Source organism: Schistocerca americana, unplaced genomic scaffold, assembly GCF_021461395.2.
Source record: "Schistocerca americana isolate TAMUIC-IGC-003095 unplaced genomic scaffold, iqSchAmer2.1 HiC_scaffold_73, whole genome shotgun sequence".
NCBI classification, from domain to species: Eukaryota; Metazoa; Arthropoda; class Insecta; order Orthoptera; family Acrididae; genus Schistocerca; species Schistocerca americana.
In genome coordinates, this window is record NW_025726489.1 from 1,177,501 (window position 1) to 1,194,681 (window position 17,181).

A 17,181-nucleotide genomic window follows, 5' to 3' on the forward strand; every position below is an offset into this window, starting at 1 on the left:
ACTGTTTTTCTCTCACGAAAGACATTCTGATAGAGTACCAAAATAAGTAAACATAAAACTCATTTTATCAGAGCACAACCGATTTCAGCCTTCTCGGTCATTATCGAGTGTTAACGTGAAAATAATTTTTTTCCCACTCTTCCCTTTCCGCTGGCAAAATAGGAAACTGACAGCAACTATTAACAGCGACTGTAAAGCTTAAGTAAATATTCCTACATGAAAGCAGGAATGACTCCACAGCCAACATGGAAAGAATATAATCTTTGGAAAGCTGACAAACTGGGTAACCAATTATGAAGTATTTGTTACCGAGTTAATGTGAAACTGTATATCATATTAACACCAGGAAAAACTGCAGCACTGTTGGGATGTGTAGACCGTGAGCAGTTTCTTATGAGCAAGAAACAATGTTAATGTATGAGGATAATGGCCAGCATTAGACCAATGTTTCAGGTACTCTCTGACACTTAGTTTTCTTTTCTATTTTAATATAAAAAAGAAAAGAAAGTCTTATATGAAACAAATTCCACTTTGTTCCTACCACATAGCTTTACAGGATGTTAGGAGACAAGTGACAGCACAGACAAGCAAGCAACCATCACAACATGCTACACTACACTACAATACACTACACTACAGAATTAATCACATGGACAAGAGAGCAACATAATCAACAGTGGCATGTTGAGGAAAAATCGGACGGAACTTCTGCTACACAGACTGTAAAAGTCATTTCACAACATGGTAGGTTTTATTTTTCCATTAAGTAATCATACCGCTGTAGTAGTCTTTTTCCCCTTTGGAAAAATTTCATTTCTCTTATTGCAGTACTCCAGAAATCCATATGAAAACAAACGTAATCTCAACTTCCTAGGTGGTAGAAACGCGGAGCATCGAGTAAATGTGCAAGCTATTTCATTTTAGACAACCCGTATCTTAGTCTAGAACCCAACCAAGTCAAAACCTCCACCCCCCCTCCCCACACCCTTACACAATACAGTTAACTGATATTTTTCTGTTAACTCCAATGTGGTTACTTTGTGAAACATCACTAGAGGGAGGAAAGCACACTTTAGTGGAAACATCCTACTCTGCATCCTTTGCCCTCTCACTCTTTCCACCCAATCCAACCCTTCACCCACTCAGACTGCGTTCTTGTTCCATTATTCTTATTCCGAAAACGGCATTCCAGAATCATTCTATTCTTTCAGTGCACAAAACTTCTGCTAGAACACTGTTGTTGTGGTGTCTTTAGACTGAACACTAGTGTGATGCAGGTCTTCCAGATACTCTATCCTAGGCAAGCCTTTCCATCGGCAACCTGCTTATTGCGTTAATGCCTTGGTCTATCTCTACAATATCCCCCCCCCCCCCCCTCCCAACTACCAAACAGACAATTCCTTGATGGCTTGGAATGTATCCTTCATTTCAGTACATCCTCATTCTTTACTTGGCCTACCCACCTAATCTTCAGCATTCTTCCTTGGCGTAATATTTCAAAAGTTTCCATTTTTTTATTATTTTTTTATTTTTTATTATCTGAATTGCCTATTGTCCATGTTTCACTTCCGTACAAGGCTACACTACAGACAAATACCTTCAGAAAGAGACTTTCTAGTATTTAAGTTTATACTAGGTATTAACAAATTCCTCTTTCTGGAAACGCTTTTCGTGCTACAGCCCGGCTGCATTTTATATCCTGTCTGCTTCAGCCATTGTAAGTTACTTTGCTGCCCAAACAGCAAAACTCACCTACTACTTCTAGTATGCATTTTCCTAAACTGATTTGTTCAGCATCACTTGGTTTAATTAGACTGTATTCTATTAGCATTGTTTTAGTTTTGCTAAAATTCATCTTATGAGCTGTTTTCAAGTTATTTGCTGTCTCTGACAAAATTACAATTCCATAGGAAAACATCAAAGTTTTTCTTCCTGAATTTTATTTTCCTCTCTAAATTTATCCTCAGTGTCCTTTACTGCCTGCTTAATGTACACATTGAATACAATACAGGATACATTACAAGCCTGTATCTTTCTCTAAGGAAATCAAGGACAGCTTAATTTTTCCCCGAAGAAGTAGTGATGGCAACAAATTGAAATTTTGGCACCAGTCTTGGAAACTGAACACTATGTGCTCCATACTGGTCTTTATTCTACTAAAAAGATCGAACCTTTTTTCCCTTAACATGCCACAAACTACAGACAAAGTAATCACTACATCACAGTGCAACCTGTTCTACAAGTCAACAACAGTTAGAATTACATGCACAAATTACACTACTAAAAGAAGCATTAACAACTACAATGCACCATTTTGTTAAATAAAAACTAACAAAGACCATTCTACAACAAAAATAGCCCAGGTTAAGTCTATTGTGACCTTTCATTGAGATTAGTCGACTGTTGCACCAATTATTTAAAAACCTATTCTGTTATTTTTGCGTCTTTAAAAGGAGAAAGTTAAAAACAGGCTCAGTTGCAAGGGATGAAAGGAATGCATCAGGTGTGTCATTAAGGAAGTAATACATGATTAAAGAGCCAACATAAGGCTCACCTCATTTGACGTGATTTAAGGAACCAACAGAAAATGTATCCCAGGGTGTCCCAGGAGGAATGGTCAATATTCAGGGACATGACAAGAAAAACGCAAAGCAAAAATGTCTAATAAAGATAGGTTCTAAAATGCATACATTACAGGCTATGAGCCTATTCATTTTAGCTACTGTGAAGCATCTCTTCTATTGAAGTATGCATATTATAGCCCACATGAAGAAGACAAAATTGTCTTGTTTTGGTCCTTACTACCTCCTTCCAAACTATGGAGAGCAAAGGGCTTGCAGTAGAAGAGATTTCTTTCACAGGATCAAAGATGAAAAAGAGCTCATAGCTCTTGAGGTATGCATTATAGAAGCAATGTTTAACAGACTTCCGTTTGTTTTGAATGATTGTTCTTGACATGAATATTGACAATTTCTCCTGGGACACCCTGCCTAAGATATGAAAGACATCTTGTTATTACAGCTCAAGCTGTGTTAACGACCACACTTCATTTAACAACTTGGTATCAAAGTATGGTCCATATTCAGTGGCACACAAGCTGGAACATCTAAATCACATTCTGCTGTCAGCTTCATAATGTGCGTAGAACTTTCACATGTTTGTGTGTCTCACATTTACAATGAGAGGGACTCTCCTACTCAAACAATTGCTCTTTCTTCCCTGAGGAGAAACATGCAAGTTCCAAACTTTTTTCATAACTATGCTTTTAAGGACTTCTTTCAGCAAGTACTTGGAATTCCATCTGTGGAAAGTAAATGCTGGCCATTGTTCTGTCGTCACATAACTTTACGGTCCTCTCAATAAAATTTTACTTTTGAGAAACATACTGACACTGTAATCTGTGGAGTAACTGTAAACAGGCTCCCGATTTGCCAGCTTTGGACCCCAGTCGGTCTAATATAGTGTCATCTTAGGACAAGCACTGGTTATTATTGGACTCTACTCCAGAGTTGCAACAGAAAACCTCGCTAGCTGTTCCGTATCTCCTGCACATTAAAGTTGACGAGTCCCCTCAGTATTTATCAGTATAAGCATGTGAATGTGGAGTGGATGCACTGCATAGGTATGTGTTGACATTTTATCTTTAAGGTTAATTTATTAATTTTATTTATCATATGATGACAGAAAAAATGCTAGACACCTATTTACAAGAAATATATACATTTCTATACACATACACATCCTCTCCAGCTTTTAACGAGTTTGTAGCTCTATGTCTATGCTCGAAATCCAGTCAGAAGCTGCTGGATACAAATTGTGGTCTTCCATTGTCTCTTTGAATACTCTGAGAGAACTATTAAATGTTATGTGATGTACTGTTTTCTGCTCGCATTCACATTCGGAAGGACGACTTCCAGCCCCCATTAGTGCAGCAATGCTCCACATCTGCCCTGGTCAGTTCTTATCTGATCCAGTATGCACCATCGTGCTAGATGCAAGACTGCTGATCGCTCCCAGAGAGTTTTGATCAATTTGTGATGCTTCTGAGAAGATTGCTCCTGCCATTAATCATTTCAGGCTTCTTACATGTTGAAGTAGTTGATCTGCATGCAGATTGCTGTGCACCACAATGGTCTTTTAGACCTCAGAAGGTGGTGTTCTGATGATAAAATTCTACTGATGATGAAATTCTTGTTCATGCACTCAGCAGTGACAGTGTCTTATGTACATCCACGGAATATTACTAAGGACCAGTAGCACGTACGAGTTTGTGGGATGAATAAACTGTGTGCGTGTGAGAGAATGCATGTGCGCACGGGAAAAAAAGCCTCTGGTACTGTAGATAAGATGATAGGCAAAAGCAACAGAATCCATGAGAGTAAATGGAATGGTAAAGATATCAAACAGGAAATATAATACGGACGGAATCAGGAAATAAATACAAGAGGCTCAACCCAACATCAGTGTTCGATAGACTGCAAATCTGAGGTGTTAGCCCAATCTTATTTCTAAACTTCGCTGTATGCATGTCGTCATCAAATCACCTACAACGCAGGAACATGGTATTGGAAGGGAGAAGTGTATCATCATCTTACGAGAAAAATAATAAAAATTATTTGGTGTAGCAGAAAGTATTACCAACAGTGACACACTATATTGTTAGCCACAATTCACCACATTCATGCTCTCAAATCCATCAATTACCACGCCCAATAATTTAAAAAATTAAGAAATGTAACTGTGTCAAGCAGATACATAAATTACTTAAGACAACGAGATTACATGCTACACCCACAACCGCAACTTGAAATAACAATGAATTAGTTCATGCACAACAGGCAATTACCCAAACAATTTCAAAAGTTTACCTTTAACTTCTTCTTGTGGGATATTATTGACGGCACTGCAGTAGATTCCCAGACAAAATGCCGCAATCCTGCATTTTAGCTTTACCAGAGTTACTCAATGAGTGAGATTTCAAGATTTTCCTCCTCCTCTTTATCAACAGTAGAATTTGTTTCTTTAATGTAATTTTAACACCGCAGATGGCATCCGCACTTACCGTCGTAAGTCTTTCAAGCGCACTGAAGCGTTCTTCTTGGGCTGCTGCAGATTTTTCGAAGGCTTCATGCTTCTTTATTAGATTTTCAACCTCGTCAATTGTATGCTGGAAAAGAAAAATGGTTCATAACTTGTATCTCCAAGGTACAAAGAGGGATGACTGTAGTTGGCGAGTTCACTTTGGCGAGTACATTTGCTAACATCAAAGGAATCTATTCTGTGCATTCACATAGTTTTCAGGAACTGGAAATATATCCAAAATTGCAGTAAAAAGACTTCAGCTAAAGTCAAGATTGTTATCTGGGTATCCTTGTGAGAATTTAGGGCCTACTACAGCTTAATCTAAATTTAAAAATGAATGCTTGTTTGAACTGCCTTATGAAAAGAAGAATCATGTATGAGTAACCTGAACAAACCATTTCTCCATGAATTTTACTTTTTAGCCTCACCACATAAAAGAAAACTTTAAAATCTGTGATTAACACTATTCACTGACTAAATTTTGGTTGCTTTCTGTTGGTTTTATTAACATATTAAAATCACAGCTGGAAAACACTAGACAAACTAAACCATGTGGCTGATGAATCAGATCAAATACTGTTAGTGAAATTCAGGTAAGCTCCCCCGCCCCCCCTCCACACACACACACACACACACACACACACACACACACACACACACGGAGGGGGGGGTGGGGGTGGCAGAGAGGGAGAGGGAGAGGGGGGAGGGAGGGAGGGGGGGGGGGGGGGGGGGAGAGAGAGAGAGAGAGAGAGAGAGGCAGGCTGCAATGGCAGAATATCGGTGATGACAATAATGAAAGGGCATGGCTAAGGGGCCAATTTATTTTGGAAATAAAGTCATGGACAGAGACCTGATCACACACACATCCAAGTCCTGCTCTAACTATCTAATATGTGACCCCATCTTAAATACATTGCCCAGTCTTTAATTTTACAGCTCAAATTTTTCCTCGCCTTTAACTAAGCAAACTCTGTCATAAAACTGTGTGTCTCATTTTTGTCACAGCAGTTTCATAGCACTATCTTTCAGGTACATCTTTGCATCCTCTACCATCTGATAAAGCTTGCACATCCAATAGTTCTCAAACCAGAAACTGTTTCCTATTCCCTACACCCCACAATATTGCTTCTGTCCTATGTATATTTACCATCTACAGGTCAACTATTTCAACATTTCTATGGCTCTCAAAAATAGGTAAAGTTCTGCTCCCTGGCCCTAGAGGGGCTAATCAGACCCATTGTTGGGATTCTTGACCTTGAACCTGCAATTATTCTATGACCCAAAAAATATTTTCTTGCAAAATACATACCCCCAATTCCTGACTCATGAGGTATGGTTCCTGTGCGATCAGCCAAGCTTCCGCCACGGCCGCATCTCTGGCAAACTGGTACACTTCCAAGACTGAAACACAGTTTTAAAATATGTTTAAATATATAAAAACAACTTCATACACACTGTTAACATTTAACTTCATTTTTACTGTTAATCTTTGACATAAGAAGTCCTTCCCTGATCTTTATCAACAGACTACCCAATGTTATCAGTAAACCCCGTTACATAGGCAAGAACAAAAAAGGGTGTTTTACTTACTGAGCTGCAAGTTAAGCCATCGTTCCTCCCATCTGTGGAGCAGAGACTTGTGCTGATTGGTCAGCGACAACAGCTTTTCTTTGATTTCCGCACTCGCATAGTGGTTACGTGCCAACAGCTCTTTGCCAAGAGATATGCACGAGGTAAAGTTGTCTTCCCTCGCATCTATTTCTGCTTTGAGGCTCTGGTGGTTGTTCATCAGGAGCTCCACACCACTCACATCCCTATAATGTCACAATACCAATAAAGAGAGACTACCACTTAACAATACACAAACAAGTCAATTAGGAGCATTGGGAGAACGGAAGAAGTAGTAACCAACAATACGCTTCATCCAGCAACAGTAATTTATTCATATGAAAGGCAATTCCCTTGCAGCTCCATTTTTTAATTTTATTTTCATGTTTATCTCATTTCCAAACATTCAATTTAATGACAGTGACATACCGTATTTGCTCGAGTTAAGCTGACCTCTAATGTGATGAGACGTGGGAGTGGAACAATAATGATTTACCCTCTTTTTAAGTTGTACTTACAAACCAAAACAAATATGGCTCATCAAAGATGCACAAAATACAAAGCACTCCCACCTCTTAGAGATTTGTGGGGAGTAGATTTATTTGTAGTGATTTGCATGGAATTTAATTTAGCCTATTGGACACTTAAAATTACTGTTACATTGCAAACACTGCTAACAGCAGTGAGAATTCGCAATATCTATCTAAATATTCTTACAGACTGTACCACAATTCACGTTTGAGTCGTATATGGGTCTTTTCAAAGTATTTTTAAGGTCTACATATCCAAGATAATGATTTGTATCATCTCTGGCAGAGGTTAGACAGGGTACCTTATTAGTTTTTTTTTTTTTTTATTATTCTAAGCAATCTGAAAGTATTTGTATGGAGTGTAGCCATGTATGGAAGCGAAACGTGGATGATAAATAGTTTGGACTAGAAGAGAATAGAAGCTTTCGAAATGTGGTGCTACAGAAGAATGCTGTAGATTAGATGTGTAGATCACATAACTAATGAGGAGGTATTGAATAGAATTGGGGAGAAGAGGAGTTTGTGGCACAACTTGACAAGAAGAAGGGACCGGTTGGTAGGACATGTTCTGAGGCATCATGGAATCACAAATTTAGCATTGGAGGGCAGCGTGGAGGGTAAAAGTCGTAGTGGGAGACCAAGAGATGAATACACTAAGCAGATTCAGAAGGATGTAGGTTGCAGTAAGTACTGGGAGATGATGAAACTTGCACAGGATAGAGTAGCATGGAGAGCTGCATCAAACCAGACTCAGGACTGAAGACAACAACAACAACAACAACAACAACAACAACATAATAATTCTACACAGAATCATTTACTGCAAAAGTGGCCCCAACAAAGTGCAAACTGTAAGTATTGTCATCGCTGCAGAAAACCTTTCTGCTGTAGCATCTCCTACGTCTGTCAATGTTGTTCGACAAACAAGTTACGAAACATCTGCTTAGGACAAAGGTGCGAAGAGGCTTGCACAGGCTTACGGTAGACCAAATAGACCTCTGCTATGGAGAAACCCCCAATAATGTGCCACAGTAGGACAGAAAGATGTAAATAACTATCACATAAACAGGCACATAAGACACACACACTACTATTCACTCGTAGTGACACAGGCTCATCAACTGACAGGATACCCTCACATATCTACAAAGAAAGTGACTTAGAAATGAAAAGAAAAACTACAAAACAGAAATTTTACTGAATTATTATATAAACATACATGTATTGTTTTAAATCAATACTCAGATGATCGTGAGTCATTGTAACACCATTGCTACTCTCTTCATACAGAGCATTGTCATCTGTGCAATCGAGCACATAAGAAACAGCATTTTCTAAGAGCATGATGGACAGTTTTACTTGGGCTACATGTGTGTAAAGGACGATGTGCTGCACTTTACAATGGTTCCAAAGCTGAAAATGTAGTAGTGGATACAATAAACATAATTACACTCAAACAACAAAAATGTTTTAATTTTAAAAAAAACTTTGGATGACTGTGGCCTCTGATAAAGATAAGATCAGTACTTATACATGTGAATAGTAGCCATTTGGGCTAAGAAGAAATCATTAGAGCCCAGACATTTAATATTAATTTCTTCAGCGACTCCATACCAATTTCGACTATTTATTTTTAGCTTATTTTTGTACTATTATGCAATTTAATATCGAGCCATTTACAAACGTATACTTACATTTGCTGGCTGTTGGGTCATTAAAATTCTGTGATGACAAATACTGCCACACTGGTCTGTTGTATACGTTGTGCACAAAGCATGGCAATTAACTTTGTACTTCCATTACTCACACAAAACTTTAATTATAAATACAACATACACACTCAGATGTGGTGCCTTTGTGTATGTGACCAGTCTGGCAAAATCTGCCTTCATAGAGTTGTGATGACCAAGTAGCTAATGAATTTATGTAGGTACTCGAAAATTACCTAAGATCAAAACTGTTCAACATTACAAAGCTAAATTAAAAGTCAACAGTTGCATTCAGGCACCTAACAGATCATAAATCTTAAATGTGTTCTCTCTTACCTAAAATGCAGGAATAAAAATTCGTAGTGAACTTTTTAGATCTTACCAAGATCTAAGATTCAATTGATTGAGTAACTCTTCTCGAAATGCTCAAAGAATTTGGCTTATATAAGAAAACGAGCCATTATATACCAGACTCTTCCCGACACCACCTCTGAAGTGAAGTTTATGGGAGAAATTTCAGATGCTTTCGAAATCAGGTTCGAGGCAAGCAAGGAGATGGACTTTTACCTTTGCATTTCAACTGTGTACTTCAGAAAGTTAACAGATGGGGCGAAAATGAATGAGTGACAAGGTGCTGAAAATGGAGTCAGGTTTACATCTTAAAACAAGAATTTCACAGTTGACTCCCAGGCTGTTGCAGAAGATCTGGAAATCTTTTTCCAATTTGCTAGACATAGTGGCATGACAAATCAATGAAGTGAAGCCATAAGCACCAAAGACAAGACACCAAATCCCCCCACAAGCAAATTGAGTTTATTCAAAAAAATCAGGGCACCGGAGTACTAGAGGAAGAAGAAGGAGAAATGGATGGACGAAGAAGTTTATTTCTAGGAGAATGGAGAAAGCCAAGCTCTCCTGAGAAAGAAATCTTTGAATCATTGATCAGAAAAACGTAAACAGCATATTAGCTACTGTAAGGGTATACAAGAAAAGTCAATCTCAATTAGTGCAAAGATGGGACATTATTGCACAATAAGACCGGTTGCCCTATACGTCGAAGATTGCCTCGCTATGGGAAGAGAAAGTGTGGTCAACAAATTAGAAGTAAGAGAATCTTTTTCTATAGGCATACTGCTCATACGAGTCTTTCACTGTTGAAGAATCTGATCTGCTGTTACTTTCCCAACAAGAAACCCATAAAGGTGTGGTTCATCAAAGTAGAGAAAGACTTGCAATAAGTGGGGATAACAGTGGAGAAAGTCCATAAACGTATTCTGCTCAAGAATAAACACCAAGAGCACCTGGGCCTCCCAGATAAGCCAAAGTAGAAACTGGCAAAAATTTAGATCAAAGGTATGGAGCAGCATAGGAAACAAGTGTGAGAATACTGCACAAAAGTTAAGGAACCATGCAAGAAAAAGGAAAAGCGTAGTGGAAATAACATGTTCCAGAGAGGACCAATATTGGAAGAAGAAGAAGAACAACAACAACAACAACAACAAGAACAACAACAACAACAACAACAACAACAGGAGGTGGTCACCAAACAAGCAGTGTATCACAAAACGACTTGCCTTGGCTTCTCAGATGTGTTCATCTGACGCACGACGTCATCCATCCAGAGGATGAGCGTGCGCACCATGCAGAAGAAGCGGAACAGGTCGCCCGTGTCACCCAGCTTCTGGCGCCGGTCCTCGCAGTGGGCCTGCAGGGCGTTCCAAGCCCCCACCACCTCCGCCTCACGACCTGTTATCTCACGGGCACGCTCGCCAGCGTACGCCGTCTGCAACTTGGCTGAAGATGCCTGAATGGCCTCCACCTGTATGCAGTCAAAAGCATTATTACATTAACTGAAAGTTTGTGCAGAGATTCTTTTCAAAGTTTAATAATTGAATAGGTCTAAGGGCAATTGTGAAAAGCTGTTAAGTATTGTATGAAATAAATGGATATGTCCATTATTACTACCTGTTACAGTTAATGATAATCACAGTGTCTGTGTACAGCAGAAACATTAAACAATCTGAAATGCATTGAATACAATCAATTATGCAAGAGGTGTGATAACACAACACTTAAAAATGATCTTATATTACTTAAGGTAACAACCTTCGATTTCATATAATGTTCACTGAAAGACGTTTACAATACCACTTTTCTGTAGGAAATATGCGCTATCCAACGCATTATAGCATTGCTGTATATTAATGGTAATGTTAATTTCTTCCACATTTACAAATCCTCATGTAACACCATTGGACGTAATTTAATGACCAGCCAATCACAAAGTTTTGTGACAGCATTTCATATTCAAGATTACAAAACTCTACAGTTTGAAAATTCATGTATGCTCATACATATTTCTGTTCAGTCAAATCAATCATTTCAAACTCATGTTAGACAGACAATCATGCAACACAATTTTTGTGCAACATATGAAGAATTACCAGACTGCAGTTTCTTGAAAACACTGCAAAATGTCGTCATTATTTTTTTTTAAGTGTCAATATGATTTCGAAGCCAGTTTTACAGATGAACTAATTTAACTTTGGAACTGAAACTGGAATTGAAACCTTCGTAAATGAAGACAATCAAAATAGTTACCTACTAGAGCTGGAATTATCATCTCTTCAAAGTGACTGTTTAAAATTAGTATTTTACAAACTTTTGTTAACTGTAAAACTAAGATACATGAAGATTAACTGTTTCAAATATTTTTAATTATTAATGTTGAACTCACTGTCACACTTAAGTCTCTGTAAATTTGAAATTTCTTGTTACAGTTGTATAAAAGCCTAATACTAATGATTTACAAGAACTTGCCTAGGCTAAATGGAAGTTTAAGTTGGACACTGTGAGTGGATAGTAGTTGCAGAGTTAAGAAATTTTTGTTTTGACAGAATTTGAAACAAAAATGTACCATTCTTCAACCAGTTTATGCATAATTTTGATGTTGTATTTAAAGTTGAGGAGAAACAAGATTACATGAGCTTAAAGACGGTGTTTCATTCTGTAGCTTGAAATATGGCTTAGTTCTATTGCCAAACTATTGACCACGAGTCAGTTTTATCAGTTAAACATTTAACAGATGGTATATGTTCCTTTTGTCGTAAGACAGTACAAAATTCCTTATTTACTTTAAACAGTTGCACTGTTGCAATTATGTAAATGACTATACATAATAGGGAACATTTTCTAGTTTCATGTCACCCAAAAACTGTATGGCAGTGTTATTAATTTAGTCCCATTAGATCAAACTGAACACCAAAATAATGCACTGTAATTGCAGCATGCCAATATTATCATACTTTTTACATTTTTACACCATTAGCTATGAGGAGTTACCATTGTTTTCTCATTTTCCATTATACTCTTATAAACTGAGTTGTAATTTTATAGTATATATTTACCCCCATTTCTCTGTTTAGAGTCAGTTTTTGTAATAAGTTTTACTAACTTTCAACAATGACTGACTGAAACATCACTAACACTATCTTTGCTTTGGCTGCTTGTTCTTAACAGACATTAATGATTGTCTACTCTTTGATTTGTTTAAAATTAACTGATGATCAGCAGTAATTATGCTTTTAAATTTGATAAAGAAAACCAAGTACAGACAGCTGTTGATTATTTTGATGTTCAGCAATTCTGATGGGGCTATATTAATAACATTAGCGTACAGATATGACATAACACAAACAATATATCTACATTCACACCAACATGTCTAATCTGCAATCCATACATAAGAGCTTGACAGAGGGTTCACTGAATCACTTTAGATTCTTTTGCCGCCGTTCTATTCTCTACTAGTGTGCGAGAAAAATGAACACTTAAATCTTTCCATGCAAGCTCGAATTGCTGTTATTTTTTATGATGATCATTTCAGTTTATGTATGCAGCCATTAGCAAAAATTTTTGCATTCAGAGAAGAACGTTGGTGACGGAAATTTTGTGAAAATATCTCCCTGCAGAAAGGAAAAAAAAGTCATATCTATGGCACACTCTCCCCTATTTTGTGGTAATACAAAATGAGCTGCCTTTCTCTGAACTTTTTAGATTTCATTTGTCAGTCCTACCTGATACAAATCCCATACCATGTAGCATATTACAGAAGAGCCATAGTGCAGGCAGTCTGTCTAGTAGACCTGTTGCATCCTCTAGGTGTTCACAGATATGTTGTCCAAAGCATTTTGCAATTGTCTTTGATCTTCTGATGACTTGACTACATGATAAACGACAGCATTATCTGCAAAGAAGGCTACTTACATTGCCTCCTAAATTATTTATATACATTAGGAAAACCAAAGGTCCTATAACACTTCTTGGGGAAGAGAGTTCATTTAACAATAATGTATTGGCTACAAACCATTCAAACGTAAAAAAATCATTAGCATTTGACTTGCTATTTATGGGAAATAAAGAAGAAATTACGATAATTCGCAGTCAGTTTTGGCAAGTGTTGATGTGAAGCTGCAACAACGTAAACAAAATGGTGATTGTATTGTCATATCATGTCTGATATTTTGACACACATACTACAGACAGTTTTGGATAGGAGCATTAATAACATCAGGAAAGAATAGTTCAAGTTACAACTATTGTAGTCAATATAAATAAGAAACTGAGTAAGTAAAACCAAGTTCTACAGTTGTAATGGTAATCGTGACACACAGTTCAAATTTAAAAATTATTTACTGCAAACCTATCTTAGCTAGGAGTGGAAAATACGCATTAGCTATTCAATTCAACTGAATATACAGGGTGTCCGAAAAGTCTTTCCCTGATTACATAAATTGATAACTCAGGCTAGAAGTAAGATACAAATATGAAACTTGTGTTTAATTGTTTACAACTATCAAAAGTTTTTTTTTCTGTTTTAGGTTCGTAGTACGTAAGTAGTGGATGAGGTGCAGTGCCCAAGAAGCCATGTTAACCAATCAGGAGAAGGCATAGTGTGTCCTGTGGTACCATGAGACACGATCAACAACCACAGTGCAGACACACTTCCAGACAACATTTGGAAGGAATCCACCTGATGTCAAGAGCATTAAAGCCTGGTATGAGAGGTTCAAGAACACAGGATTGGTTGCTGACCTTCCGAGGTCTGATCGACGAAGAACCTCAGCAAACAGGGTGGAAGCTCTAAGGCAGTGTTTTCTGCGAAGTCCGAAGAAATCGGTGCGCAGGGTCTCACGTGAATTACAGATGCCAAAAAGCTCTCTCCGCGACATTTTACACAAACGTTTATTGTTTCGTGCATACAAAGTGCAAATCATTCAGGCCTTGTTGCCCAATGATAGTACACGTCGACATGACATTGCGGTCGAAATGCTATTACGTATTGAGGACAATGAAGGTTATCTCAGACGAATTGCCTTTTCCGACGAAGCGACCCTTTTTGTCAGTGGAGTAGTGAATCTCCATAATGTGGGCATTTGGGGTTCACAACCCCCTGGCAAGTTCATAGAGTGCACCAGAGATAGTCCAAAGGTGAATGTTTGGTGCGCTATTGCACGATCGAAATATCGGGCCACTCTTCTTCGCTGAGGCTACCATCACATCTGCAGTGTATCTGGACATGTTGCAACTGTATGCTGTTCCTCAGATGCTTCAGTATCACCCCGATGTCTTGTTTCAGCAAGATTGTGCACCGCCTCATTGGGGCTTGGACGTCCGTGCCTATCTCGATATGACCTTTCCTGGGCGATGGATTGGTCATGATGGGCCAACGGTTTGGCCTCCACGCTCTCCTGACATAACCCCATTAGACTTCTTTTTATGGGGTTGTGTCAAGGACGAGATCTACCGAACACGTGTACCAGATCTTGAAACCCTGCGGTAACGGATAACCACAGTCGTTGAATCGATACCTCCAGTGATGTTGGCTAATGTGTGGACGGAAATTTAATATCGCCTAGATGTGCTACGTGTGGAAGTTTACTGATGTGTGAAAAAAACTTTGATAATTTGTAAACAATTAGACACCAGTTTCATATTTGTATCTTACTTCTAGTCTGAGTTATCAATTTATGTAATCAGGGAAAGACTTTTCGGACACCCTGTATGTACTTATCAGTAGTAAATCTGAATGGTTATCACAAGACAAACATTTTTCATAAAACCAACACAAATATTACAACAAACACCATTATAAAAATGCAAGTCAAAAAGCACACGAAGAAGTGATGTCACAGCAACCACTACCATTACTTTGCGAATCAAAGAATTGAGAACAACTCTCGAGCCCCCGCGGTCCTCTTACCTGGCCACCGAGTGTCTGCAGGTCCTGTAAGAATGTATGGTGCTTGCGCTGCAGGGCAGAAACCTGACCGGCATCACGACCCAGCTCCTCCGACATCGAGTTTTGCTTCTCCAGAATGCGGCTCAGCACATCCTTGCAGTCGTGGAAGAACTTGTGCAGTTCTCTCGACGCTTCCAGCATCTAGTTGCAGAGTAAATGACATGTTTAGTAAGTCTTCACAATCTACCTGCTCTAGGAATTCTAGAAAAGATAAAAGTTATTTGGATGTGAATACCTCTCAGTGCCGTTTTTTCGCAATCGAGACCGAACTTGCTGGTACCGTTCTGAGATTTGTGACATTAAAGAGTACAAATATTATTTTGTCAAAGGGATATCGACTAGGGACAAGTTGCCTCGTGCAGTGAGCTGAAGTGGAATACGATCTGACACACTCACGGACAGGTGCGTGTGTACGGCCAACGGCCGAGTGAGTTTACGCTGTGGTGCTGTGACTTGACTGAGCTGCAATTTTTGCAATTTTAACTGGAGTTAGAAATGTTGGTGGTATAGTGCCAGTTAAAACTAACTTTTTGAGATAAAAATGCTAATTTCATGCAGAGAGGCTCTGGTGAGGAAAGAGGAGGGGTTGGGAGAATATTTCCTGTTGTTGTTGTTGTTGTGGTCTTCAGTCCTGAGACTGGTTTGATCCAGCTCTCCATGCCACTCTATCCTGTGCAAGCTGCTTCATCTCCCAGAACCTACTGCAGCCTACATCCTTCCGAATCTGCTTAGTGTATTTATCTCTTGGTCTCCCTCTACAATTTTTACCCTCCACGCTGCCCTCCAATACCTAATTGGTGATCCCTCGATGTCTTAGAACATGTCCTACCAACCGATCCCTTCTTCTAGTCAAGTTGTGCCACAAGCTTCTCTTCTCCCCAATTCTATTCAATACCTCCTCATTTCCTGTTACACTGGCAATAATACAGCAGGATCCATTTATCTGGCACCAATATGCACAAGAATTTTACTAAGATCATAGAGTATTCTAGAGAAGGAAAGTTGCTAATACTATATAAAATTTGTACCTAATAAATTAAAAACATTTCTTCTTAGCATTGAGAATCATTTCTGCATGGCTCTGCAAAGTATTTTTTTTTCTTAACTGGTCTCAGTGAAAAGTCATGCAGCACAGTGTGACAATACAGTGTCATGTTGCATAGTTAACATTGCTACTGTTTTGTTCATTTAATTTTAGAAAACAGTAAAATTGCTTTTTCAGGCTGTTCCCACTTAAATAGGCATGCACAAACACTTGGAAGTGGTGGCAAGAAATGTTTGAATACAAACGAAATACATTAAAGGTAGAAATTGTACACTTAATATTATTCATTATGTGATGCATATTTTGGTTAAAGGAATTTATAGTGACACCACTGATGCTCAAGATGGCAATGACAACTTTTAACTGGAAGAGATTTATGTATATCAGGTGGCTCTAAAATGAAAGTGCATTTGGTACTGTAATGACACCTTTTGTGTTTTCTTTTTCTGCAACGGAAATTGTTACCACATTTTAGCATTTGTTTGGAGTTCATAATGGATCCAACAACAAAACAGCACTCCAGCTTTCGTGAGAAACATGATGTCAATGTGACTCTTCAAATATTCATTGTCAGAAGTCTGGCAGTGCCTTTGGGAGTAAACATCAATAACTGACTTAAGAGCGCAACTAGTAATTTTTGTGGATACATAAAATTCTACCATGTCACCAGTATCTAACTGTGGTGACAAGACTTATTGCAACAATTATATCTGTCACTGCAAACACTAATTACCATTTTTATATATTTTTTTATGAAGGCTTGTAAATTTTAATGTACTTTTATTATTATCATCATCATCATCATCATCATCATCATCGTCATCATAATATCAAATTTTTGTTGTTTTAGGAATGTATATGGCATATCTTTTATGGAAACTAAATTATCTTTGTTTCCACAATAGC

General features: G+C 38.2%; 1 protein-coding gene across 1 annotated transcript in view; it reads right to left on the bottom strand.

The window, feature by feature from the left end:
- The window catches only part of LOC124589803 (spectrin beta chain-like), a 140,771-nt gene that overhangs the window by 59,813 nt on the left and 63,777 nt on the right, over window positions 1–17,181 (bottom strand). The window contains exons 28-32 of the mRNA XM_047131591.1: window positions 15,192–15,371; window positions 10,504–10,748; window positions 6,673–6,896; window positions 6,392–6,483; window positions 5,063–5,167 (exon numbers count right to left, since the gene is read on the bottom strand). Coding sequence (XP_046987547.1) covers window positions 5,063–5,167; window positions 6,392–6,483; window positions 6,673–6,896; window positions 10,504–10,748; window positions 15,192–15,371 — 846 coding nt within the window. The remainder of the gene's footprint in view (window positions 1–5,062; window positions 5,168–6,391; window positions 6,484–6,672; window positions 6,897–10,503; window positions 10,749–15,191; window positions 15,372–17,181) is intronic.